The following is a 27,050-nucleotide window of genomic DNA, read 5'->3' on the forward strand; positions in this document are numbered from 1 at the left end:
GGACTGGTTTCCGGCGCTCGGTGTCGCTTGACGGCAGAAGGAGCGGAGAGGGAGGAGGGAGGACAACAAAGGGGTGTGAGGGGACCCGGCGGCGTGTGGGGGCCGGCGGCGCGGGGGGCGGCTCAGGTGAGGAGCGGCGGGGGCAGAGCAACGCTGAGCTGGGCCCGTCCGCTCCCGCCACCCCGGGGCGGCCCCCACCGGCCTGCAGCAGCGGGAAGGCCCCGGCGGAATGGCGGGGCCGGGGCCCGCTCCCCTCGCGGGCGGCAGCCCGGCCCCCGGGCGGAGCCGCACAACGGTCTCGGCCCGGCGCCGCCCCGCGGCCGGGCGGGAGGGAGGGAGGGAGCGGCCGTTCGCCCGGCAGCGCCTCGGGGTGCGCTGGGGCTGGGGGTGTGGGCGCGGGGGGTCGGGCCCCGCCGGCGCTCCCCGGGTTGCGGCCGGGGCGAGCTGGGCTGTAAGCGCCCGGGGAGTTGCCGGGCGCCGGGGGCGAAGCGCGGGCGTGGGTGGTTAACGCAGCTTACGGGTCGTTTGAATTCCTGAACCGAGTGGTGCTGTCAGACGTTTTTAAAAGTAACGTATTCAAGAGTTAGAGAGCTTTGCAACTTACAACTCTATACAGCAGAATTTGTGGGTACTTAGGGTTCGTGTGAATAAACGTTTCTGCTAAAAAAAGAAAAAAAAAAAAAAAAACAAAAAAAAACCCCAAAACCAAAACAGAAAACTTTTGTCTTAAAAACACTGCTAGGGCAATTGGAATGCATCCCATGGTTATTCTGTTTAACATGAAATGCAAAAAACCAGGAGTGTAGTGTAATGAATGCAGTGCATGTACGGGCGATAATCATAGTTTTTCTAGCACAGTGTGACTGGGCCTTAAACAAGTTGCTTTGCTTCTTTGTGGCTCTCTAATGCTAAATTGATATGGTGTGCAGTGGGGTAGCTTGAGAATTAAGAGAAATATTTGTAAATAATTTTAATAATTTAAAGCTCTGTTTAAATACTAAATGTTGTGTGTTTGATATAGGTGTATATATAGTTTTGTTAGCTAATGGAAAGCCAGTGAATATGCAGCTTAATTCTTCCAGCTGAGTTCAGTTGCACCTATTTGGTATTTACTGATGAGCTGTCCTTGGAAAACCTACCTCCTGCCCTCTCTTTCAAGGAGAATGCACTGAATGTTTCAGGGAATATTTCATGTCAGCAGCAGTACCTTTCTGGGAGTCTGTAGTTAATGCCATGTACTTAAATAGTGTTTCCCTCGGACTGCCTCAGCTGTGCTGCAGATCATGAGGAATATTTCTGTACTAAACAGGAATAGTCAAGGCCATGTCCCATGTGCATAATTAAATTTAACATAAATAATGCAGGTCCAGAGATCTAGAAGTAGTAGAATTCATAAGACCGCATTTTTTTTCTATATTAATGTAAAAGTTATTTAAAGCTTACATTTTTGTTTTTTTTTCCTCTTTATCAGGTGGGAAGAATGAAAGGAAGGGGAAATGAAAGAATGTTGAACATTTTTGTTTGGCTGTATGATGGAAGGAAACAGGACGGAGAACCTCTGCAATAGATCATTTGGATGGCTTCAGCAACAAGAGAATGATGCTAAACCATGGCTGTGGAAACTTTCTAATTGCTTTTCTTCTTCTGAAAAGTCTTTGCCTTGCAGTGCGAAAACGGTAATTCGTTGCTTTACTAAAAGCCCGGTTGCTATCCTGGTACAGAGTGGTATAACTAACTGCAGTGTTATTGCTGACAAAAGGGGGCGAGTGGGGAGGGGAGGAGGAGACAGCAGTTACTGTGGTAAGTACAAAATCTGCATGGGAATTTAAGGTCTTTCGTCGCCTTTATATCTCCTTTTTAACAGTCTTAATCTCTTAATGCATTATTTCTAAAACTGTAATACAATTTTAAAGTCCTTATTTGAAGTAGGTAATTACTTATGTACCTCCAAATTGTGGGTTTTTTTACTTTACATCGCATCCATCTACGTTTGCTATTACAAGAAATAAATCTTGTTTTGCTTTGTAATTGCAGAGTATTTCTCAGTCTTAGCCTAACAGTTTTCTGCTTTCTAAATTCTGTTTTACAGACCCATTGCTATTTGCTTTATAGCTTTTTGGTTTTGTTGCTTCCGAAATCCACCGATATCAAGATATCTCAGGCTGGCACACATAACTGGCATGTTTCTCTTAATATTTTACATGTTCAGACAGTGAGGTAATAGTAATCATAAAGATAATGCTTTTCAAAATCTAGGTTAGTGTCAAAATGGTAACAGTCTAAGAATATGCTCATTTATACTATAAAATTGTTTATGTATCTGAATGTAACTGAGCTTTCCTTTTGTAGAAAGATTACATGGAGAACAAGAAAGTTGCTGCAGAGTTGAAGGATGCTTCATCTCCTCATAATGCTGGCTCAAAACTGTTTCCTGCAGTACCACTTCCTGATGTTCATCCTCTTCAGCAACAGCAAATACAGCTTTCGTCAGGCCCGAAAGTAAGCTGCTGTGCTCATGGCTCTGACTCTTCTTGTACTCCACAGATGCATTGTGGTGGTGGTGGTGGTAACTTGATTCACCCTGGCACAATATTAGACTCAAAAAGCACTGGGACGATTACTTGTCAAGTAGGGTCAGGATTTGCTTATCAGTCTGCATCCTCACTGAAGAACCCTCCAGCTAGAAGCAATTTGGCAGGCATTGCGAGTGAGTTCCCTGGCATGTGTGTAGAAAACAGTTTGTCTTCCTGTCAACATCTGCCCTGTTGTGGAAAACTCCATTTCCAGTCCTGTCATGGTAACGTGCACAAACTGCATCAGTTTCCAGCCCTTCCGAGCTGCACATCTTCTGGCTATTTTCCTTGTTCTGAATTCACAAGTGGGGCTACAGGCCACTTGGATGAGCATATTGCACAGTCGGAGTTAACATCACGTGTGTGCGCCAACCCTTTGCACCTAAACGTGGCACCTTCAGTTTGTTTAAAGGGCTCTCACTACTGCAATGACTGCTTGAGCAAGGTTTGTACACATAGTGTTTCTTACTTGTTAAGCACGGTATATGGTTAATGCTGAAATGTTATTTGAGCAAAACACCAGCTTCCATGGATTGCAGCTTGCATCCCCTTAGTTGGTGATGCACAGTCCAAATGTTTCAGATAACCTTTAGGAAGATGATCTCTTTTCTGAGGTAACATTCAATTTGATAGGAAGACAAAAGAGACTCACACATTGTTGAGCTTAGAGGGGATCTGTACTCTACTCGAGCAGAATCTTGACTGGATTTGAAAGACAGTTATCTCGGCAGCTCCAATTAAAATGTTCCATAGTAGCAACTGAGAAAAGGCTAATGACAGTTAACATGTATCCTTGGGCAGCTGATCAATAAAGATCCATCTGTAAGTCAAGTGAAATGTCTGATGCTGTAAGGATATTCTAGTTTTGGTTTGGTTTGATAGGTCTTAGTTCAGTCCTCCCAAATTTGTAATTTATACTTCAATACCAATTTAGTATACTCGAACTGATTAAAACTGTACTTGAATTTTATTAGGAATTTCAAGTGAAATAATATACACAACTTTGCAAGATGTGTTACTTTAGCTTCCAAATTTGAATTTCCAATATGAGTGAAATGTCGTCATTTCAATAAACTAAATGGTGAATTCATTAAGTTTGGCATTATGACCACTATTCTAGGGGTGAGAGAGGTGATTCAACCTTGTGCTGATATCACATGCTAGGCTTTTTTTTTTTTTCCTTTAAATACATATTAGTACTTCTTAAAGATGACGCATCTTGATGTGCAGATTTCAATAGATTCTTTCCTTGCATTTGGAAATCCAGAGCTAAGTATGCTAAGAAAGACTTTAGGACAGAAGCTTCCTTCACGCGGTGATACTCTTGTTAATTAACTTTATAAAGTAGATCAGAACTTGCATTTGTTGCAGAAGGGAAACTGAGTATCTCTAGCATGGAATAGTATGTGTTTAATATTGTATACTAAATGAACGTGTATTTTGAAAAATTGTCCCAACAGCCAACCAGAAACAGCCTAGTTGATGCTGCTAAAATCTGGCCAAATATTCCTCCTCCAAGTCCACATGCTGCACCTGTTCCTATCCCAATATGTAATGGCTGTGGAACCAAAGGAACAGGAAATGAGAAGAGTTTGCTACTGGCAAGCAGCCTTGGCAAATCACCACAGAAATATGGTAAACCACATTTGTTTGAAACTTGCACTTAGTGGATGTCCTCCTTAAGTACTGTTGCACATGAAGAGTTTTTTCTTAAATGGCACTGTTATCTGGAAACTTCTCTAAAGTCCTAGAAGACTAAACAGTGGGGGGGGGGAAAAAAAAGACCTTATTTCTGTTTTGAGAAGTCATAACTTGGATTTACATGTTTTGACTACCTAGCTAACTTACTGTGGTGTTTGCATAGAATTTTGATTTTTTTTTTTTTTTACTATTACGGGTTTTTTACCATTTTAAGAACTAGATAAAGTAATTCTAGGGACTTGGAAGCTGTATTGTTCTGGAGGTGTATAAAGAAAATATCTTCAGTCATTCTTTGAAAAACATTTTCTTAGTCTGTAGTGTCTATTGTCACTTTATATGCAGTAAAGTTGTAATGTTTATAATTACAATATAGCTTTTTTCGGTGTTCTTGAGGAAAATATTGTGTGAAATAATGATATGATCTTTCTACAGTGTTAATACTGCTTCAGTTACAAAATCATAGTAGAAAGTTACAAACGTAAGTGTCATGGAAGAATAAAAAAAGATTAGTTTTACATCATTTTAAGAATACACCCATTTTTAGGTTTATAAGGTGCAACACCCCAATTAATTGCATTTTGCAAGGACATTTCCAGTGACCCTTGTAGAAAAATAACTAGTCAACATATACCCAGACAAATACGACATTTGTCTGCTGTGCTTAATTTTATATTCGTAGCTAACTAGTTCTTAGCTTGTTTTTGACCTGTGAGGGTTCTATGTCATTCCTCATGTTACTTTTCCAGTTGTTTTGTGCGGATGGAATGTGTTTATAATCGTAATTCAAAATTAAATCGATATTCAGAGTGCTGAAACACCAGGAACTTTATCTGCACTTCTTAGTCTGTAATAGCAAAGACTCTTAACCTCACTCTCCTGAACTGTAGGATACCTTTGTGTTTGTTCCATGCTGCCTTAATTCTCTGTAATCACTGTCGCTATACTGGTAACCTCCTCCAGTTTTGTTTAGATTCTTTATCTAATTCACACTGTGGATTTGAACAACTTCCATGTTTCACTTCTGTTACTGATAGCACCCACTAAGTTTAGTGTGACACAACTTCAGACTGTTTCCAGAGCATGTGCCAGCTCAGCACTTGATAGAATTGTTTTTTAAATACATTATTTGATTATTTTTTTTTTGAGTTCAAAAGTAAAGCTGAAGTTGTCTTGCATCTTTATCCTAACTTAACAGTGACTAAATTTCTCTTTAAGACTGTTTTTTAGATTCCTTAAGAAAATAAAACTGAACTTGCATTACTGAGCAAGTTTATAGTATGCGAATTTTAATGTTTTCAGTATTTGGAGACTAAAATTAACTGTTTTGTCAAACTTGTACAGGGTCTCCGGAAGTTGCAGTAACAGGCCAAATTCTGGAAAACTTGCCCCCCATTGGAGTCTTCTGGGATATTGAAAATTGTTCAGTCCCCACTGGCCGTTCAGCTATAGCAGTTGTACAGAGAATTCGTGAAAAGTTTTTTAAAGGTCACAGAGAGGCAGAATTCATCTGTGTGTGTGACATCAGTAAAGAAAATAAAGAAGTTATTCAGGAGCTAAACAACTGCCAGGTATCAAAACAGCACCTACTTGGTGTTTTTACTTGAATTTGTGTACGCAGTGTGCTAGTAGTGATTCTTGTTCGCTAAAGCTTTGTTAGCTTCTGTGCATGAGCTTATAATTAGTTTATGGATGGGGTGTGTAATGCTGAACTTCCCTGGTGTGATGTTTTTTAAAAACTGAAACTGCATTCCATTACATTTAGATTACTCTTTTAGCTTTAGTTTTAATGTTCACAGAGATTTTAATTTCATCCACTGAGAAGTGGTGGTGGCATTTTTAGTGTCATATTTCAAATCTGTGACTGAATCATTAACTTAGAAGAACTATGATTCTGTGAACTTTTTTACTTTTGTTAGTGATTACTGTGCTGATTAGTGAGGACACTTATACATTAGTGGTATTGATTGGGGCCCCTTTAACACTGCATATTTTTCCATCAATACCTTTTGTTTCTTGGTATTTTTTCAACATTTTGTGCAGGTCTCTAAGCCAGAAATTCCCTTCCCCCCTCCCCTAAACTGCAGATATATGTTGATGGTTTATCTGCTCATGCGAGGTAAAAGTAATTGATAGTGAGTACTTGCTATGTTTTCATAAACCGTCATTTGGAAGAGGGGTGACAATGTTTTTAAGGTACATAAATTGTGATCTTTAACACAGAACAGAAGTCATTCCTAAAACAATGCTGAACAAATAGGGTTGAAGTTCATTGCTCTTTAGAACAGTCTGAGATCCATACATGTTTTATTTCATGCATGTGTGCATTAAATTATCTAAATAAAAGGTGCGTGTGAAAGCTTGTAGTTATGTTAACTTTTTTAAAAATTAATTCTAAGCAAGCGTAGTTCATGTTCAGGCTTCTCTTTAGAGTGTATCTATTTATTTCCACAGGTGACTGTTGCACACATCAATGCTACAGCAAAGAATGCTGCTGATGACAAACTCAGACAGAGTCTTAGGAGATTTGCTGATACACACACTGCACCTGCCACTGTGGTTCTTGTGTCAAGTAAGTGTTAGTGGTACTTGCCTATAGGGCAGAATTCAATTCCTTTCTTCAGTAGCACTTTTGTGTATGACACTGTTCTGCTTTCCAAGGGTTGTGTTTACAATCAGCTTTCTCTGAATTGCTCGAGAATTATTAATAATGTCAGTGTCAGCAAGGGAAAAGTAGGGACAGTAAGATGAGAACTTGTCTTAGTTAAATCAGCACTGGAATCTGATGTCCTGTTGGGTGTCAGTAGGTATGTGTATAAATACCGTCTAAAGTTAGACAGCTTCAGCAGGAAGCTAATGAAGTAAAACTCATTGAGTCTTCCTTATGGTAATCTTTCAGAATACTTTGAGCAAAATCTATTTGATTTGGTTTTTATTCTTGTAGCAGTGTACTATACCGTTAAATGTGCAAGCCACTCAGCTATTTAATTGCCATGTGTTGCCTTGGGTTTCTCCCTAAAGCTAAACAAACGTTTGTTGTAAAGTACACAGTACCAGTTGAATGCCTTGCTGATAAATTGCTAAACTTGCTATTAAAAGGAAGCCCTTGTCTGAGACTAACTGCTGATAATTTAAATTATAGCTATTGAGAAGCCTTGTAGCTGGTGCTTTTTCACTGTAAATTTTCAGTGATAAATAGAACTTGTCAAGTAAGACACAGGGTTGTGTTTGTTTAATCTGATTTTTTTATTAGCTTTTTTCATGTTCATTCTGTTTTTTTTCTTTCCCCCTTTTTTTTTTTTTTTTTTTTTCCTCTAGCGGATGTAAACTTTGCTTTGGAACTCAGTGACCTGAGACATCGACATGGTTTTCGGATAATTTTGGTACATAAAAACCAAGCTTCAGAAGCACTCTTACATCATGCTCATGAGCTTATTTGTTTTGAAGAATTTATTTCAGACTTGCCACCAAGGTTACCACTAAAAATGCCGGTAAGGTTTTTAATTCTTAATGCAACAGACATTTCAGAGTGTCAACTTCTTTTCTAACTTAGAGAGAAAGCAGGCTGAAATTGTGTGGTTTTATGGTGAGACATGATGCATGCTGCGTATTTAACCATTGTCTATGTTTCAGTTATTACCATGTGAATGTATGCTTTCTGCTTTGACTGAAAGAATGAAATAATAAAAGTACTTTAACTGAAGTAAAATAGCACGGTCACATTCTTATCACTAAATTTATCAGATAATGTATGTGACAGGCTTTTCACTGGCAGAAAGGGTAAGAACTTAGTTGTGTATTAAGACAGCTCTGCTTTCTTAGCAGTTTTGACTGACTTGTCTACTGTTTTCTTGAGTGTTTTTTTTTGTCTTCCTGACAATTCCCTCTGGATTTGCTGTGTTGTCTTTGCAGGGCACGCACAGCCTTTTTTCTTTGAGGTAACTTCTGAACTACATGTTCACATGCACATGTAGAATATATAGAATTCTTGGGTTGAAAACAGTGATGCTTTCATATCTGGAAAAGTGGTCAGGTATTAATCCATTGATCAGGGACTCTAGTCTCTTCTAATGTTAAACTATCTTGGAGATGAAAGTTTGAGGATCTACCTTGGTGTGAGTTTTTCAAACAAATTGAATGGTTTAAAAAGAGTGACTCGGGGGGGGGTGAAGGGAGAGCATGTGTCACCAGAATAAATGTAAAAATACTGGTTTTGAACAAGAGTGTTCTGACATCAATTAAAATCTTACTCCCTTTAAACAGGCATGCCATACGCTATTATATGTTTATAATCTGCCAACAAACAGAGACAGCAAAAGTGTCAGTAACAGACTCAGGCGTTTGTCAGACAACTGTGGAGGGAAGGTGCTAAGCATTTCTGCAAGCAGTGCAATTCTCCGTTTTTTAAATCAAGAAAGTGCTGAACGGGCTCGGAAGCGAATGGAAAATGAAGATGTTTTTGGCAACAGGATTGTAGTGTCTTTTACTCCCAAAAACAAAGAACTTAATGAAACAAAAAGCTCCAGCTCTGCAGGAGCTGAAAAGGTGAAGTCTCCCAAAAAAATTAACAAGAACACAAAGCTATGCCTCCTCAATAAAGACTCAAGTGATCACTCTTCTGGTACCAAAGGCTCTGCTGGGAGAGGATTCCAGATTCATGGGTCTATCGTCAAACCCACAAATGTTAAAAGTTTACAGGTATTCTTCCACCTTTATTAGTATTCTTGCTTTCCCTCATGTTTTGAGGATTGTTTCTGTTACAGCTTTCTTCAACTTGTCAATCCTATTTAATGAGTAACTGTAATATATATTAACCTTCCTGAATGAGAGCTATATTTATCTGCTTGGAAAGCAGGCGATGAATTTGAGGATGCTTTTTTTCACTCTCCCTACCACCTTTTTCTCAATTTGAAAATACTTCTGGTACTTATTTCGTCTCAAATTCTAGGCCAGTTTTGACTCTTGTATTGGTGTTGAGTATAACATCTAGAGTGACCCACTTTGATAGTTTTAAGAAGTAGGGTAGATGTACAGTGTAGCAAACATATTTCAAGTAATTGACAGTTTGCTATTTTTTGTCACAGAAAATCAAATATTCCTAGGTATGAAGTGCCAATGAAAACGCTATTAAAGAAAAAATTGTCAGTTATCTAGGTTTCCATCACAAGGAGAGCCTCTAGCAAGGAATGTCTTGTGCTTTTATGCTGACCTTTCATCTGTTTCATGCAGGAGCTGTGCCGCCTTGAATCAAAGACCATCAATAGAAGTAATGAAAACCAGCAAGAACATTTAAGAGAACAAATTCTTTCTCCTCAGAGTAACTCTAATACAGCAATTCCTGTATCTCTGGCAACCAAAAAAACTGGAACAGGAGAATCAACCTGTAAAAGTAGTCAGAAGTATGTTTAAAGACATCAGTGTTTGCTACTTTTTTTTTTTTTTAATGTGAATTCTGCAACATAATGTGTTTTTCTTTTTCTTATATGTCTAAATAGAAAAGAGATCTCTGCTTCCAGGAGCATTACCAATTCCCCTGTAGATAAAAAAGATAAAGATGAAACTGTATTTCAGGTCAGCTATCCCTCTGCTTTCAGTAAGTTGACGGCCTCAAGACAACTGAGTCCTTTACTCATGTCTCAGAGTTGCTGGTCATCTCGGTAAGTGTCTATGTCTTATTTGGGAGGTGAAGTGAGACTTCAGTATATACATTGATTGTTGACAGCTGCATATGGAGTTGTGTATGCTAAGCACATTACTTTAATGCACTGATTTATGTGGAGGCAAAAGGAAAGCGTGATGGTGCTGAACCACTTAAGAGAGGGTGGATGTAAATATAAGTTTGAGTGAACTCTTTTTCAGAAACTTACTGTGTGGCAGTTGTTTCCTGCAAACTTTGTCTTTAAAGCTTCTGAAAAATCTTCAGAAGTATTAGACACCTTCTCTTAACTTCTGTGCCTTTGACATTCCCAGTAGTAAACTATGTTAAGTTCTCATGGACCTAAATATCTGGCCTTTGCCAATTATTAAAATCATGTGAATGAATTTGACTTTTTAAATGTGTTAGTAAGATATGAGAAAACTGGGTGTCAAAAGTATTACTAAATACGGTGACTGAAACATGATATGAATTAATTCCTTTCTTGTAGGAAGTATTTGTCTTGTTAAAGTGTTTTGCTTGTGGTGAAATCTGTGCTGTATTTGTGCATTTGACCTGTGTCTATTTTCTGATTAATTTTGAGACGTGCATATATATGAATTGTGCAATAGGTACTTTAGCTCATAAATGTGTTTATTTTACTCAGGAGTATGTCTCCAAACCTCTCAAATAGATCATCTCCACTCACATTTAATATAGTAAATAATACCAGCGGTACAGACTGCTCTGATCCTTTTGCAAATGGTACAGACATTCAGATCAGCAATATAGATTACAGATTGTCCAGAAAAGAGTTGCAGCAAAATTTACAAGAAATTTTCTCAAGACATGGCAAGGTAGGGTCTAAAATACCTTTTATTAAATCTGTTTTAAATACTTCCTATTTATGTATTTATGGACATGTTTGTGGTCTAGCTTTAAGTGAGTAGGAATGGAGAGCTATCCATACATGACGGTTAAAATGAGGCATTATGTTTTTCATTTAAAAAAAAAATCATCACTTACACTAGGTTCTTAATTTGCGTGTGATCTCCATAGATCTGGTATTCTGAAGTTTTGTATATAAAATTCTTAGTAAATGGCTCATGCAGGGAAGAGACTCAGGCTTTAACTGCATGATCTTTTTAAGCCGTAAAGCTGAATTCCTAATATCACCTTAAAAATCACGGTGAAAACTGAGTTTCTGTTGTGAATCAGAAGTGATCAAAAACAGACATGGAGTGTGTGAACTGGTAAAAAGCAGCTATGCAAGGAGATGTCATTTCTGCAGTGGTTCTATTCCTGTCTGATCTGTAGATGACATTCTTCTGGCATAATCATCTACATGGAAAGATGATGCTCATGTTAAGGGAATATCATGGCCTTGCTTTGGCCAAGGCTCATTGCACTTGGTTCTTATTTGCATTTTCCTATTGGCCATGGTTCATCATACTCTGTTCTCTTTTGCACTGTACTCGGCTTGTGGTCAAAGCAAGGCTGCGCTACTGTTGTGTTGGCTTGCCTTGGGCTAATATTTTGTGATAAATGTACAAAGTGCTTTCTTTCTTTCAGGTGAAAAGTGTAGAGCTCAGTCCTCATACAGACTACCAACTGAAGGCTACAGTTCAGATGGAAAATCTGCAAGAAGCGATCAGTGCTGTCAGCATTCTTCACAGATACAAAATTGGCAGTAAAAGGATCCAGGTCTCATTAGCAACCGGAGCTACTAGTAAATCACTCTCTCTACTTAGGTAATAAGCACTCTGGCATCTTCTTAATTATTCTAGTGTGTATTGAGTAGCTGAGAGGTAATTTGAAATATTGAGCAAAGGAATGATAGGGAAATAGAGTAACATCTTATGGCCTGATGAATGTGTTAAATACAACTAGGCTACTTTACAGTTCAGCATTTTTACACTACTTAAAATGTAAGTTGCATCTGGAGAGACAAGATTTCTTTAATAGTGCTTAAATTTCACCATTACTCTCTCTAATACTGTTATACCTCAATGACTTCGTTTGTGCAGCTAAGTTAAGATTACACTTGGCATCTTTATTTCTTCTTCTCTTCAAGAAAATGCATATGATTTTTTTCTTTGAGGATGGGATACACAGTTTAAATGCTGTTGGTGTTTCTTTGATCTCCATTTTCTGTATGGAAAGATGATGGAACTAGAGTGCTGATAGTGAGAATACAAGTAATTTTTGGTTTCAATTTTTTCCTTACTGAAAGAAAGCATTAGGAAAAAAGTTGTCTTCATTTTTTTCCCAGAAAGCTCCAGTGAAAATAGTGCTTGGAGTATAGAGTATTCTACAATTATGTGCTATTTGCCATGGTATAATTTACAATTTTATTTCATTCTTGCGTTTTAGTTTGTGCCTGTTCAGAGTTCATAATGTAATGACCAGGACGGTAACTTCTAATGCTGCAGCTATAATGTTGTATTTTATGGATGCAAAAATCTTACCACCACTTATGAAAGACGCAACTCCTTCAGAGACATTACCTAATGAATTAGCAGAAATGTTACTGCTTGCACTCCCCTGATCTGAAGTGTCAACTTTTGTAGTGCTGAGATGGAAAGTAATGCAAGTTGTTCTATTATTTTTATAGTTCATAAACTACATTTGTAAATATCTCACCAATTTGGGCTGGAGACTAATACTAAGAATAACTTTGTGCTAATGTTACAAAACTTCTTTTATAGCTCTGAAACGATGTCCATTCTGCAGGATGCACCTGCTTGTTGTCTGCCTGTGTTCAAATTCACAGAAATCTATGAAAAAAAGTAAGTTCTTAACTGTTGTTTTTTCTCCTGTATTCCTAAAAATGGTCTGATCTTGTGTGATTTGTTTATGGAGAATTATGGGGGTTTTTTGTTGTTAGATGTTGCAGCATATTATCTATCCAGAGGCAATGACTGTAATACTGGCCTTTCTTAGAGGGTTTTACTTTCAGTATTTTACTTTTTTTTCTGCATTGGGATGAATAGATTAGTTACCGTAACACCTTGCATAGAACAGTTTCTAGCATATTCCTGTTTCTTAAGCAGCAAATGTAGATTACTGCATTCTCTAACTGTGTTTATAATGTGTTTGTATTTCATTTTTTTTTCTTTTAGATTTGGGCGTAAATTAACTGTATCGGACTTGTATAAACTAACAGATACTGTGGCAATCCGTGACCAAGGAAGTGGGCGGCTGGTGTGCCTCCTACCCAGCAGCCAGGCTCGGCAGAGTCCATTGGGATCTTCACAGTCACATGATGGTTCATCTACAAACTGTAGTCCCATAATATTTGAAGAATTGGAATATCACGAGCCTGTTTGTAAGCAGCATTGCCTGAATAAAGACTTTATGTAAGCTGTGTATAAAATACTAAAAAATATTACAAAATATTTCAACAGCATTTAACACTTATAGGTATATTAGAGTTGAGGTATATATGTTCATATAGCATGCTCCAGTCACTGTTTATATGCTTATGAGAATAAGTCAGGCAGAAAATAGATGGCACAGTGAATTTTCTAGGCAGTTCTTACAGATCAGTCTGTTCAGGTAAGGTTACTGTGTTCTAGCACAGCTGCCAAGATTGAATACTTCTTCAGCAGAAGCTGAAACTCCTTCCTACCTCTGGTTATATAGAACTACCTTCCTCTGGTTATATAGGAAGGTTATACATAGTAGAGATTTCTGTTAGCCTGAATTTTATTATGTAATTATAGCTGGAACTGATCATTCATCTTTATCCTCCAGCTACACTTAAGTGATTCATACTGGGCTGAAGATTTCCTGAAGCTATCTATAAAGTTTTTTGTTTTATTCAACAGCAGCCAGACTGTGCTACTAGAGCACAGGTGTTCACTGTTAACTGCCTGGTATGTGATGCTAACATTTATTTTGAAAAATTTAGTGTAATGATAATAGAATTGTGATCCTCTGAGTGTTGCTTGTCTTCTGGAGGTTAGCTGTAGCTGTGTTAATTTTTGTGAAGAAAAGATGGGAGTTGCTTGTGACTGTACACAGTGGTATTGTCAGCTAGTAGCAGAACATTGTATGCATGTAGAATAATGTTTACTATGGGTGTGTATGGGTGCACAGGCATACTATGCTAAAGCTATGTGTAGAATGATCATATAAACTTCAACCTATTGTTTTTACAGTGAGCATGAGTTTGATCCAGATTCTTACAGAATTCCTTTTGTGATTTTGTCTCTGAAGACATTTGCTCCCCAAGTTCACAGTCTTCTACAGACACATGAGGGTACTGTGCCTTTATTAAGGTAAAGTATTTTAATTTAGGCTTTTAGGGGCTGATCTGTTAAAGATTTAAAACTTTACTGATGGCTGTAATGCTTTGAAACTGCCTGTTGTATAAAAACCTCTGATTCTTATGTAAGGTGGTATCCTTTATAGCAAGTAATTGCCTTATGAAATTACTACTTCTGGAATTCTTGTTGAGCAAAAAGGCACACATTTAAAATATACATTTTTATAAAGACTTCTGTAATTTGTTGATAAGATATTGAAGCCTCTTGCTCAGGAAGTGTCTAAAAATAATGATATTTTTAGGACAATTATTACAGTAGTATTTTAGTGTAAATGGAAGTTGTTTTTTTTTTTCTTCCAAAGTTTTCCTGATTGTTATATGTCAGAGTTCAGTGATCTTGAAATGGTGCCAGAAGGCAATGGTGGCGTTCCTTTAGAACATCTAATTACCTGTGTTCCTGGAGTTAACATTGCCACTGCCCAAAATGGCATTAAAGTTATTAAATGGATACATAACAAACCACCACCTCCTACTACAGGTAAATATTTCTATTTAAAATCTTTTCTCTGAACTAATCTTTCTACTAAAAAATAGCATAAAGTAAACATCTTGTCTAATTGTTAAATTTTATAAGAGAAACTTTTAGCTTGAATCTTCATTCCAATTTTCTCCTGTGCTCTACCATGTGTCAAATAGTGTAGTGTTTGGTGGAAGAGTATTAATAAAAGGTTCAGTAATATGATTTTTTTTTTCTTTTTGTAGATCCTTGGCTTCTACGTTCTAAGAGCCCTGTAGGTAACCCACAACTTATTCAGTTCAGTAGAGAAGTAATAGATCTACTTAAAAGTCAACCGTCCTGCGTCATACCTGTCAGTAAATTCATCCCAACCTACCATCATCACTTTGCAAAACAATGCCGTGTGTCTGACTATGGGTATTCTAAATTAATGGAGCTGCTAGAAGCAGTGCCTCATGTACTGCAAGTGAGTTACATGGCACTGTTTCTTTTAATTTGGGGAATTGTATCTTTATCTGTTGGAATTACTGGCTGGTATTGTATAATAGATGCAATGCAGTTACCTAGTCCACCTTGAAAGAGATGGTTAATTGAACCTTGGAGTGTAACTGTTTCCTTTTTTGAGATGTTGCTTCTGTTTGTTTTTATTGTCCCCACGCTTACAAAATGGCTTCTGGGGAAATTAACTCTCTATTCCAGAGGTTTAGATTAAAGTTAGAAGCAGCTTTTAGCCTGTGACTAGTGCTTGGGTAAAAGGTTTTAGTTGTGCTCTCTATCATAAGAACACTGCGAATGCTGAGTGCTTGGAAGTTAGGCTGTGATGTGTAGCCTTGTGACTTGAAGGGTATCTGTGTGAAATAAGTCATGTGGCCTATTGTTACAAAAAAGAAATACTGTGGTCACATTAGCTTGCTACTTTGAATACCAGTTTGCCCTAGAATTTTAAAATAACCAATACAAATGTGCAACAGTTGCAGTAGCCCTCACAGAGGAAGCATGTCTTAATTTCTTGATGACATGCCTTAGTACAGTGAGTGTATGGCTTCATGAAGCTGTCTTTCCAAACACTGTCTGTATTATCCTTTATTTCTAGCCTACCTATACAAGAAATGACTTCTAAATATATTGTAAAAGAATCAGAGGATGCTAGATGTGAATGATCAAATAAAAATTTTCTTTCAGATTCTTGGTATGGGTTCCAAACGCTTATTAACTCTGACGCACAGAGCTCAAGTGAAGCGCTTTACACAAGACTTACTGAAGCTTCTCAAGTCCCAGGCCAGTAAGCAAGTTATTGTGAGGGAATTTTTACAGGCTTATCACTGGTAAGTTATCTGTAATGAAATAAGAACATCTGTGCAGGGCGCATTTGTTATTGGTGGTTTTAAAACACAGTGCAAGAGAAGTCAGCACTGCTAAATCTTAGTACAAACTACATTACCTCTTCATTGTGATGTGGAAGTCAAATTTCTAATGAAAACTAAAGCTCTCTGGCAGACTTCACTGCTTCCTTGAGTACTAGGTTCATTTATTGTAGTTAATTAGTTGTCTTTGAAGTCATGACTGCAAGCAGGTCATGGCATGTTAACATGAACAATAAAAGGTAATTTTAGCGTTAGGTTTTCTTTAAAGGGACTGATTGTCAATAGGCACTACTTTAACTGGACCTAGCAATGGCACAACATGTCTTGCTATTACCAGGAATAACGTTCTGTTCTAGCATGGTAAAAAGTGGGGGGTTTGGCTTTTTTAATGGGAAGATAGAAAGTAGTGCTTAATGTACTTTGAAGAAACCATAACATCTTAGTGCTACACATGGTCTGCCTTTGCATGTGTGCTCTTGTGCTGCATGTGCCAATAGGTTCTTTTTGGCAATGCATGCTTCTACTTATGTTTCCACTATTGGCAAAAACACGTTATTGGTTGTTTCTAAATCTACTAAATGTGCATCTCCATTGTAGTCAGCTCTGGCCATTTGTTCAGTAAGGATATATGTGAAGTGTTCTTGCTTTTGAGACTTCCTGTCAGGGAAGCAGGGAGAGTAAAATACCTTTTAATATTTTACATAGTGTTGTGAACCATAATATGGTGTTTTTCAGGATATGGTCTCTGCCTACTCATGAATTAATACCATTTAAGAAGAGTGTATGTCTGTATCTATTAAGCAGAAACTGACTGTTGAAAGTGTAGCTATATGGAGCTGTATAACATAAGTGATTTAAGAAAATGTAATTATAACTTGAGCTTGAAAAAAATTACTCTGCACTGTCACTTGCCATAACTAGTCCGAGGCATCCACTGGCTGTTATACAGCACTTTCTTCCAGTATCATGTGAACATCAGTGCATCTTAGTTTTCTGGTTAGAATGGATAGATAATTTGAATTAGGAATACTTTTCCCTATTGTTTCACATGCTAGTGTTTCTGCCAATGTGGAAATTATGCTTATTTCTTTAGAATTTGAGGCTTATTCTCTCAATTTCCACATTCTTTGCTTACACAGCATGTATTAATACTTGTATTACACAATTTTCTAAAACTTTCAGGTGCTTCTCTAAGGACTGGGATGTTACTGAGTACGGAGTGTGTGAACTGTCTGATATTATATCAGAAATTCCAGATACAACCATCTGTTTGTCACAGCAAGACAATGAAATGGTAATTTGTATTCCCAAAAGAGGTAAGTCCATGTACATTTTTTTCATTGTTGCCAAATAAATTACCCTTTGACTATTTTAAAGCTGTCCTAGACTTGGGGTTTTTTATATTTGTGTTGCTACCGTCATAACTAAGTTATGAACTTCTAGCAAATAAAGAATTTATCATTCTAGCAACACTTCTAATGGAACAGACAGGAAAGCAGGTGTCAGAAAACATAAAATAATTAATGTTGCTACTTCTGGATGTAGTTAAACTTTCTGTGCAATGATTAGAGAGTGGATTTTTTCCGCACAGCAAAAATACCAACATATTTGGCTGTTTAACATCTTCTGAAGTGATCGCCTGATTGTTTTGGACTTACATGTTTAAAGTTTAGTAAAGGTCTTCAGGAGTAGAAGAAAATAGTGACTTAGTGTGATACGTGATTTTGCTGAAACTCAAACGCTGTATTTTATTATATTCTGTTGTATTTTACAAGTGTATTGGTACATAGCTCTTGCTTTGTTTTTTTAATTTTAGAACGTACACAAGAAGAAATTGAAAGAACCAAACAATTTTCTAAAGAGGTAGTAGACTTACTGCGCCATCAACCCCATTTTCGAATGCCCTTCAATAAATTTATTCCTTCTTATCACCACCACTTCGGTCGTCAGTGCAAACTTGCTTACTATGGTTTTACAAAACTACTTGAACTCTTTGAAGCCATACCAGATGTCTTACTTGTAAGTTCTAAAATCCTAAAATGTACTAAAGCATTTTTGAGATCTGTACAACTGTTTCAGCAGGGGTTATATTTCTCATTAACTTTAGAGGTGTGTACAGTTTATAACTTGCACTGATGTTGGACAGCTGTATTTAAGCAAGTATCTGGTACAGCTGTTTTGGTAAAATGTCCGAGGTTTTTAGCATGTTCAAGCTGCATTTGTTAACAAATTCAAGTTCTCTAAATTGGATAATATTTACAAAACTCAGTGCATCAAAATTAGAGCTAAGTTCCTGTAAAGTTAAACCTGCTTTAGAAAGGTTAATAACTATTTAAGTGCCTATTTTGTTGTATTTCAGAAATTACACAGTTCTGCTTGTTATATAAGTATCTTTTGAGGTAGCTGATCCCTGCTACATATCAAATGATTGCCTGCAAGCACTGAACTTTAGTTGCAGATTACACTTTTTTTTCATCCAGACTAGGTAAATCACTAATGAAAAGTGTAATTTCTGTTTTGTAGGTATTGGAATGTGGGGAGGAGAAAATTCTCACGCTCACGGAGGTAGAACAAGTCAAAGCAGTTGCTGCTCAGTTTGTTAAACTGCTGCGGTCTCAGAAAGACAACTGCCTTATGATGACTGATATACTGACAGAGTACAGTAAAACATTTGGGTACACACTGCGCCTTCATGACTATGATGTTAGCTCAGTTTCAGCTTTAATGCAAAAACTTTGCCATGTTGTAAAGGTAATCTCTTATCTTTGTAGTTTATCCCTCTAAAAGGTATGTAATGTTCTGTTAAGGAATTTCCTGTCTCAAATTACATCCCTCAATCTGCTTAATATTGTACTGCAGAAACAAGATTTCATTAAGTTGGGTGCAGGAAAGTCCAAAGGGATTTTAAATGTAGCTTCTATATTCCTATGATGTTCTCTTTGTACCTTTGTTACCTTTCAACTTTCTCTGGGAAAACTCTTGCTTGTTTACCAAATAATAAGTAAAAGATTATATTATGGTACTTACTTTAACAATACAAATTGGTGGGTTTTTTTTTCACCTGACTTCTAACTGTGTAAAAGCAATAGACACCAGATAACCATAATAGTTATCAGTTTCCTAATGCTTTATATTCCTAAATGTTTAGATCTATGGTTTGAGGCTTTGACTCTGCATGTAAATACATAGATGGTATTACATGTCAGTGGAAAAGAAAGTTTACATCTACATGTACATGGGTATACTGGTTTAGTTGCTCCAGTTAGGTTAATTTAGCAGCTGGTGTTCAGGCTGGTGTACAGTCAGGTCCAGCTGGCTTAGAACAAAGAGTAAAATCATGTCTACCATGTGGGCAGAAACTACTACACAGCTTTCATATATTTAAAGTAAATTTTTCCATATAATAAGCTGCTTTATCCTGTGTGCTCTTGGCAAGGGGACTATCAGATGCTGGTATGTAATATCAGATACAGCTGTGCTTGAACAAAGCCCATCTACACAATTTATAAATTAATCTCTTCTCTGTCCCTAACTTCATTATCAATTCTTTTTTCTAGATTGTTGACACAGAATCTGGCAAGCAAATTCAGCTGATAAATAGAAAATCTCTGCGGACTCTTACTACCCAATTGCTGGTCTTGTTGATGTCCTGGGATGGAACATCCTTTCTCTCTGTTGAACAGCTTAAACAGCATTATGAAACAATCCATAGTACTTCGCTTAATCCCTGTGAATATGGATTTATGACCTTCACTGAACTCCTGAAGAGTCTACCTTACTTGATTGAGGTATGTAAGCTCTTCTTTCTGGTGTGCTTCAGTGAAAAGATACTGTGACTACAGGAGATGGAAGTATGCACTCTAATTCTTTCTCTTCTCTTGTTCTGATAGGTTTTTAGCAATGGTGCAGCAGAAGAGTACGTGAAGCTTACAAATCTGTATATGTTTGCAAAGAATGTAAGGTCCTTACTTCACACTTACCACTATCAGCAGATTTTTCTTCATGAGTTCCCAGTAGCATATAGCAAATACACAGGAGAGGTGCTGCAACCTAAAGCGTATGGATGCAGTAATTTAGAAGAGCTCTTAGGAGCAATTCCACAGGTGAGAAGAATTCTGTTTTGCACAATTACATTGAGATTTCCACATGAATTAAAAATAATTACACAATTGTGTTTTCTATTAATTGGTGTGAATTACTGGAATAATTACTTTCTTCAGAGTCTTATAGCAGTTTTATTTTTAATAGCTTCTCAGGAATCTGGAGTGTAATGAGAAAAATTTATTTTTCTTTTACATCTTGGTCAGATTTTTCTTAAGAACAGTTCCTGGTGAGGCCATAAACATCCTTGGCATCTTTATCAAGTGAGATAATTGATTTCTGTCTTGAATGAATGACTGTATAGTACTGAAGCTTAATTTTGGTCAGGGTAGATTATTTGTTTTAGGAGCAAAGAGTTGTGGGACTTTATCAGAAGTGTCACATAGTGGAATTTTGCTGTGGCTTTTTCTTATGCCCATGTCCTAAGTGTTCTAGGATAACTTTGTGACCCAGTTCATGGCTATAAGCTTTCTTTTAAGTAAATTATTCTTTCTGGAGAGTGATGAAATGGAATTTTAAAACTCAATGTTTGAACATACAGTTCTGTTAATATATAGTTAGTATACTTTCTAGCCCTATCGGTTGCCTTTGGCATCAGTTATTTTTGAGACAGAGCTTTTACTTGGGTAGTGTGGTACAAATTAGCAACATGGTTTAATTTAATTTTAGAAACAATGGCAGTGCAAGGCTAGATGAAAGGCAGAGTATAAGCTGCTTTAGGCTTTGACCTTATCACATGCTGATGTTTAATTCTGCTTTTTTTTTCTCTGTAGGTGGTCTGGATTAAAGGACATGGCCATAAGAGAATTGTGGTACTAAAGAATGATATGAAAAGTAAGCTATTTGAATTTTGAGCAGTATCTTAGTTTCATTTTTCTTAAGAGGTGACTTGAGTAAATGAACCAAATGAACTTGCCTTTTTGTAGCTCGTTTTAGCTCACCTAGTTTTCCCCCTGCTGATCATGTGGATGATCATGGAAATCAACTTGCTGACAATAATGGACATATTATGGAGACCCCAGGATCCACTTCATCAATGGAACTAAGTCTGGGAACACCTAGCAATGGTAATGCAAAATTGATTTATATGAGAAATTTATTTTCTTAGAGGAAATAAGCAGAGTAATCAAAGCAGCATGGGGAAAGCTGTGAGTTACTCAATCTGAACTTATGTAAAAATGCTTTATGTCTTGAAAGCTGCTGAACTTCTTAAAGTATGTAGCTAAGCATGTGTCCTCTTGACGAGGACATCTGTTGTCCTCAGGTGACAGTATATACATAGCTGCTACAGTACTGTTTCCCATGGATTTTAGTGGAAATTGAAGTCTATAAGCATAAAGCTAATGAGAGAAGATGGTCAGTAGCAGCTTCTGCTAGGAATGTCCTCCCATGTTCTGATGAGAATATAGTACTCTTTTGTGGCGTTTTATGTTGATTTTGTGTTGTTACTTATTTTCAAATAATAATGGCACTCCTGTTAGTATAAATCTGTCTCCAAGTAAAAATAACCAGGAAATGGTGACTTTGTAGTTCATATCGTGCTGTGGTCTCCAATTCTTTTACTACCTGGAGGTTGGAGAACTCATGGAATGGTTGTTGAGTTATTTCAGAAGTCTAGGCTTGTCGCTTTTAATAATGGCAAGTCACTTTATTTTGAAACTTTCGGCTTAATTTTCACATGTAAATGTGCTAAATGGTACATAATTAGTTGATAGGGTATTGATATGCCTGCAGGGGAGTTGTCTGGTAAATTACCCTTCTCTGTTAAAGATGTTCCTGTAGGTCTTGTTTACTCAGCTCTTCTATTACTCAAGTTTGGCAAATACCAGATTTTACTATGGGGGTATATTTACTCAGGCAAACAATAGGTTTAACATACTACTGCTTCATCTGCTGTATTGTAATTTGCTGGATCAAAAGCATCTAACTAAGTTAACTCTTGAGTAAATCTGAGGTTAGCATTAATTAAATTAGTTTGATATTAGTATTCTAAACATGGCATAGGTCTCAAATCCTCATAATCACATTTGAAGACTTTACATTTATCAGCTCTGAAGTAATGACACTTTTACAGCTTACAGATACTTTCAAAGATGTTCCTGTATTTTTGTAGGTTCTAATCAAACTGAGCAAGAACTTCTTTGCCTCACAAATACATCTCCCGTTGACCTCTTGTGTGAGCCAGTTCCTTCCTGCCTACCATCCCCGCAACTGAGACCTGATCCAGTGGTTCTTGAGTCTGCAGACCTCATTCAGTTTGAGGAACGCCCTGCACCTCTCTCTGGTAAGAGTTTGCTCTTATGTTGTATTACTTACGGATGATAACTCATACAAACTGGTAAATAAAGCATCAAACAAATGGTTGATTATATAAAGTTCCATTTTAAATACATATGTATATATATCACACAATGGGATGTGTTGGAAATGCAAGTGGCTTCCGTCAGAAACTTGAGTACTGACCGTAAGTGACCTACTATGATTCTTGGGGGTGAATTTTATCGGAACCTTATCCACCCCAAAAATGGCATTTTCAGTCTGTAGCAACCTTTTCACCACAGTAATTTCACAGTGCTTTTCCGATTGCTGAGAGATTTAATATGTGACAGTTAAGTGAAACCTTCTAAATAGTATATGATGCAGACAGAGCCAGAAACAAACATTACATCAGCTCCAGAGGTGAACATGACACATCTCCTGGCTTCAGTCAGGCTGACAAGTTATTTTTAAATATTTTGTTGCTTATTACCAGAGAAATTTTCTTTATTTTTCAATAACAGAACATGAATAACTTGAGTTATCTTACTTATTTTAGAGATAATGATTTTAACAGAAGAAGAAAAACAAAGAATTGTTACCACAGCTCAAGAAAAATTGGCCTCTGGTTCTGTGGTATCTAACACCATAGAGAATGCCTCAGTACCTCCCTGTCAGTCCTCTGAAACCCAACTAAACAAGGAAGCGATGGACAGCCCAGCCAAAAAGCAACACAAAAACAAGGTGAAATTGGCAGCAAACTTCTCACTTGCACCTGTAACCAAGCTTTAACTCTTTCTTTTTAGTGTGAAAGACAAATACCTATGGACTCTGCACAAAGTAAAGCTATTTGCTAGCCCTTATGTATTTTAATGAAAGGCCTAAAAGAATTAATTTGTATTTAATGTATTCCGTGAAGATTTTGTTCCTTTTACACTGAACACAGCTGTTAGCAGATTTTTTTCTATTATTTTGAAAAAAAAAATTCTGGCATTAGTTAAATTATTCTTAAATTTTACGATTTTTCATAAATGTGTGTTCAGTAAAAGCAAAATATTAATTCAACTAAAATTGAACAGATTTTATTTTCTTTAAGCCTCGTTGTTGTTAATCATAAATGTAGCATATTGTATTCTATAGGCTGTTGCTTACTGGTATTGTTTCAGACAGTATTAATAAAATGCATGATCTGTCTTTCAAAAGCCTGTTGAGAAACTTTAACTTGCTGACCTGAAATGGCAAAGGTGAAGGAGATAATTGTTCTCTGACCTTTCAGATGACCTGTAACTGCATTGGGAATTCTTTTGTCTAAAGATGTCTGTAGAAGATTATGTGGATTTTTTTGTAAAACTAGTTTTAAATATTTTCTGTAGCTTTCAGTTCCACTTAGGAGCTTTCTAGAATATTGATGCTTTAAGCTTCCCTTTTATATTTAGTTCCAGTCTGGCATGGGTTTGGTTAAGGAAAAGACTGTCTTGGTGTTATGAGTTTAAGATACAGACACACACACTTTATTGTGTCTAGAAGTGAAGTTAGGAAGATTCTGATATTTCTGAAATATGCATTTAATGCATAAATTACAGATAATAGAGCTGGTCTTATTAAAATGTTTTGTGATGGAAGATATTGATGCTATTTCCACCTGTAAGGAAAGTTCTAACTACATGTGGAAATGCTAAGGTTGTTCTGCTTAACCTTGTTTTCTATTTTTAAGCATGTTCAGTAAATGGGAAGCTTATTCTTTGATGTGCTGTCTTTTAGCTGTGTCTTGTTTTACTCTAAAACTTACTCCTAGTGTTGGAAGTTTTTTCAATTTGTGGTGTCTTGTGTTGGCTTTTGAAGGGGCCAGCTTTTGAAAGAGAGTTTAAGTCAGTGGATGACCTTAACTCTAGTTAGCAGAAATGTCCAGTGTATGAGATTTTTATACCCATTCTGGGTAACCATGGCATTTACAATGGGTTGTATTTGCCAGGCAGCAAATAAATTGTTTGTAGTATTGAAAGAACCTATACTAGAGGTTTTCCACTGGCCAACTGAAAATTTTTTAGGTGGGTTCTATTGTGATATACAAGAGACGGAGCACAGGCTCTAATTTCTCAGCCAGCAACAAGAAATGCCACTGAGTAATGGCTATAGACAGAATTTTACTAGTCAGATTTTGTTATAAAATCTTTTAAATTTATGCAAGTATCACCAGTAGTGAATTTATAGCCATTGTGAATGCAAAGAAGCACTTGGAAGTTTTTCTGAGCATTATGGCTCAGTATTTTGAGTCCTTAGTAAACCTCTACAGACATACTGCTATAGAAAGAAATTTAGAAGTAGTATTTCTTGGAACACTTTTAATGAGTTAAATGCAAGAACACATGCTTTCACCTTTGGTTTGATAAGGTTAACACTGATCAGTCTAGATCTTTGTTTCAGAAGAACATACATTGGAGAAAAGACCAGCTTAAAACTATATTCTCATGGGATGCAGCTACAAGTCATCTGGAATACTAAAGAAAACCAGGTTTTTGCTTCAAAGGAGAATACAGTATTTGTCAAAGTGAGTGTGGTGGTTATACCATTCATGGAGGTCAGCATATCTTTTCTGGATTCATGTGTGATTCTGATGAAATCGCTGTTTGAAAGTAATAGAATAATACTTTTGAGAAGTTGTGTTCATAGTGTAACAAAATAGCTAATTGAATTGCAATATATTTTTTTATTCAAAGGGTTAAATGAATGATGTGACTTACAGATTTAAAAGCATTACAACCATGAAATTCTTTAACAATTAAATGTACTACTTCAGATTCATGTCTGTTTAAAAAAAATGTCACTGAAGCCCTCAATTTATGCACTATCTTTTTTTTTGGAATGGGAGGGAGAAGAAAAAAATTCTTTTCTTAGCTGTCTTTGTTTGAACACTTTCTTTTGTGGCTCAAGTGCTGTTTTGTGTGTTGGGACCAAACAGTTGTGTCAATAAAATTTTCAAGCAAGCATAACTCTTGTCCTTGTCTGAAGACCTGAAAAAAAAACTGTGCTAAAACTGTTCATTTGCTGTGTCACATTAAGTTTAATTAATCCAGACAGAGCAGAGGGCTAAAATTTGGGATTTAGTGAAGACAAAAGTAAAACTGTAAATCTGCAACCTGCTATTCTGGAGAATGAGTTTTCTAAATTTTTGCTTTTCAGATGTTTGCGGATGGACTCAGCAGCTCTTACTGCGCTTCATAAGGCATAATGTTTAGGGCTTATTTTTAAAGGAAACTGTACTATTTATCAGCCTGAAGAGAAAAATGGAGAAAGGAGTGTAAATGCAAGTAGAATTAAAGTATTCCTCCTGAGTTTCAGTCTCACTTTGAAATGTTAAAATTGTTGTGAATAATGTTATATGGAGTGTAACTGTGCAATAAATTTAACAAGTCACTTTTGAGTTATAATAGCCTTGTTTTCCAGCTTGCTGAAGATAGTAATTATCCAGGAACTACAAGTCTGGCAAGCTGGTTACTTTGCAGCTCCACTAGTGCTTTGAACTTCAGAATCTAACAAAATAGTTTAAAAAAAATAATCTGCAACTAAATTGAGTGCTTTGTTCATACAGCTATGATATGACTAAAGTGAAGAGCTGGATGAGCTGCTTCTGACTTTCTCTTTTTTTTTTTGGTGGTTTTATTACACATTCTCACTTAATGGAACTGTTAAGTGGCACAGTCTGCTAGAGTAAATGTCAGGCCTGCCACAAGTAAGTGTTCACTTGACCTTGCACAGTACTTGCTTGTTCAGTAAACAATTTTAAAGTAATTGCTTAAAAACCTTATTTATCTGAAAATGCTACATAAATGTGTAATAACTACCACTCATTAAAAGGAGGGGCAAGAAGTTTATAAAAACTTTACATAGCATCTTAAGCAACACCACAAACTGTATGATTACCACTCTTTCAGTAGTTGTGAATGCTTTAAGTATGCATGAGTAAAATGCCTTGTACCTCCTGGTATGTGATTACCCTCAAAAGGTGAGTCCAACTTCCTTTTGTTACCATGCTGCAAACATTCCCACTTCTTTCATTCTCATGTTAACCATCTGTTTAAGAACAAGTTTTTAAAAGTCATGATGAAAATAACTTGGATTTTTTTTTCTTTTCTAAAATGAATATGGCTTATTTTGTCTGCCACAATGTAACAGGACAGGGTATAAATACATGGTGAACTATGGTTTAGCTCCTATTTCTATTAACTGTAATTAAAAAAAAAAAAGGGCACAAGGAGAGACTTGGGTATAATGGCAGAGAAGGGCATTAGGGAAGTGACTTAGCTGATGTTTCGGGTGTAATGGGGTATGATGCTGATAGGAAGCATGATTGTCTAAGAGAACAAGAGAACATGAGGCTATTTCTTAACCTTTGAAGTTTCTGAACAGAGGAACGGATGAAAGGCTTTTCATTTGGAGAAAGCGAAGCTTTTGAGTGTGAGAAAGAAAAAGCAATGTTTCTGTAGAATAGGCTGAGGCCTTTTGGTTTTGGTCACAAAGGACAGATTGCTTTCTGTACTCAAACAGTCTGAGGCCTTTGGTATGGAGAGAAAAACTGGCTGCTTGGACAAAAAAATATGGCCTAGCTTTGCTTAGCTTAGCTGTTTGCAGAAATGCG

General features: G+C 36.8%; 1 protein-coding gene across 3 annotated transcripts; it reads left to right on the plus strand.

Moving 5' to 3' along the window:
• Positions 1-105: 105 nt before the first annotated feature.
• MARF1 (meiosis regulator and mRNA stability factor 1) lies at positions 106-25,404 on the plus strand. 3 transcript variants are annotated; one of them, XM_042798320.1, is made up of 27 exons: positions 106-126; positions 1,472-1,676; positions 2,350-3,018; positions 4,034-4,208; positions 5,616-5,842; positions 6,726-6,843; positions 7,590-7,762; positions 8,535-8,969; positions 9,501-9,670; positions 9,767-9,928; positions 10,574-10,763; positions 11,479-11,657; positions 12,615-12,695; positions 13,029-13,265; positions 14,070-14,189; positions 14,539-14,714; positions 14,939-15,159; positions 15,876-16,018; positions 17,240-17,373; positions 17,874-18,076; positions 18,581-18,808; positions 19,615-19,845; positions 19,948-20,160; positions 20,932-20,992; positions 21,085-21,225; positions 22,272-22,442; positions 22,974-25,404. In XM_042798320.1, the coding sequence occupies exons 2-27, from the start codon at positions 1,530-1,532 to the stop codon at positions 23,204-23,206; spliced, it is 5,238 nt and encodes a 1,745-aa protein (XP_042654254.1). In that variant the 5' UTR covers positions 106-126; positions 1,472-1,529; the 3' UTR covers positions 23,207-25,404. The 3 variants fall into 3 exon arrangements, with proteins under 3 accessions (XP_042654254.1, XP_042654255.1, XP_032839635.1); XM_042798321.1 differs by lacking the exon at positions 21,085-21,225; XM_032983744.1 differs by lacking the exon at positions 106-126 and having other exon boundaries at positions 1,569-1,676; positions 2,354-3,018.
• The last annotated feature ends 1,646 nt before the right edge of the window (positions 25,405-27,050 follow it).

Source organism: Tyto alba, unplaced genomic scaffold (assembly GCF_018691265.1).
Source record: "Tyto alba isolate M040663 unplaced genomic scaffold, T.alba_DEE_v4.0 Super-Scaffold_28, whole genome shotgun sequence".
NCBI classification, from domain to species: Eukaryota; Metazoa; Chordata; class Aves; order Strigiformes; family Tytonidae; genus Tyto; species Tyto alba.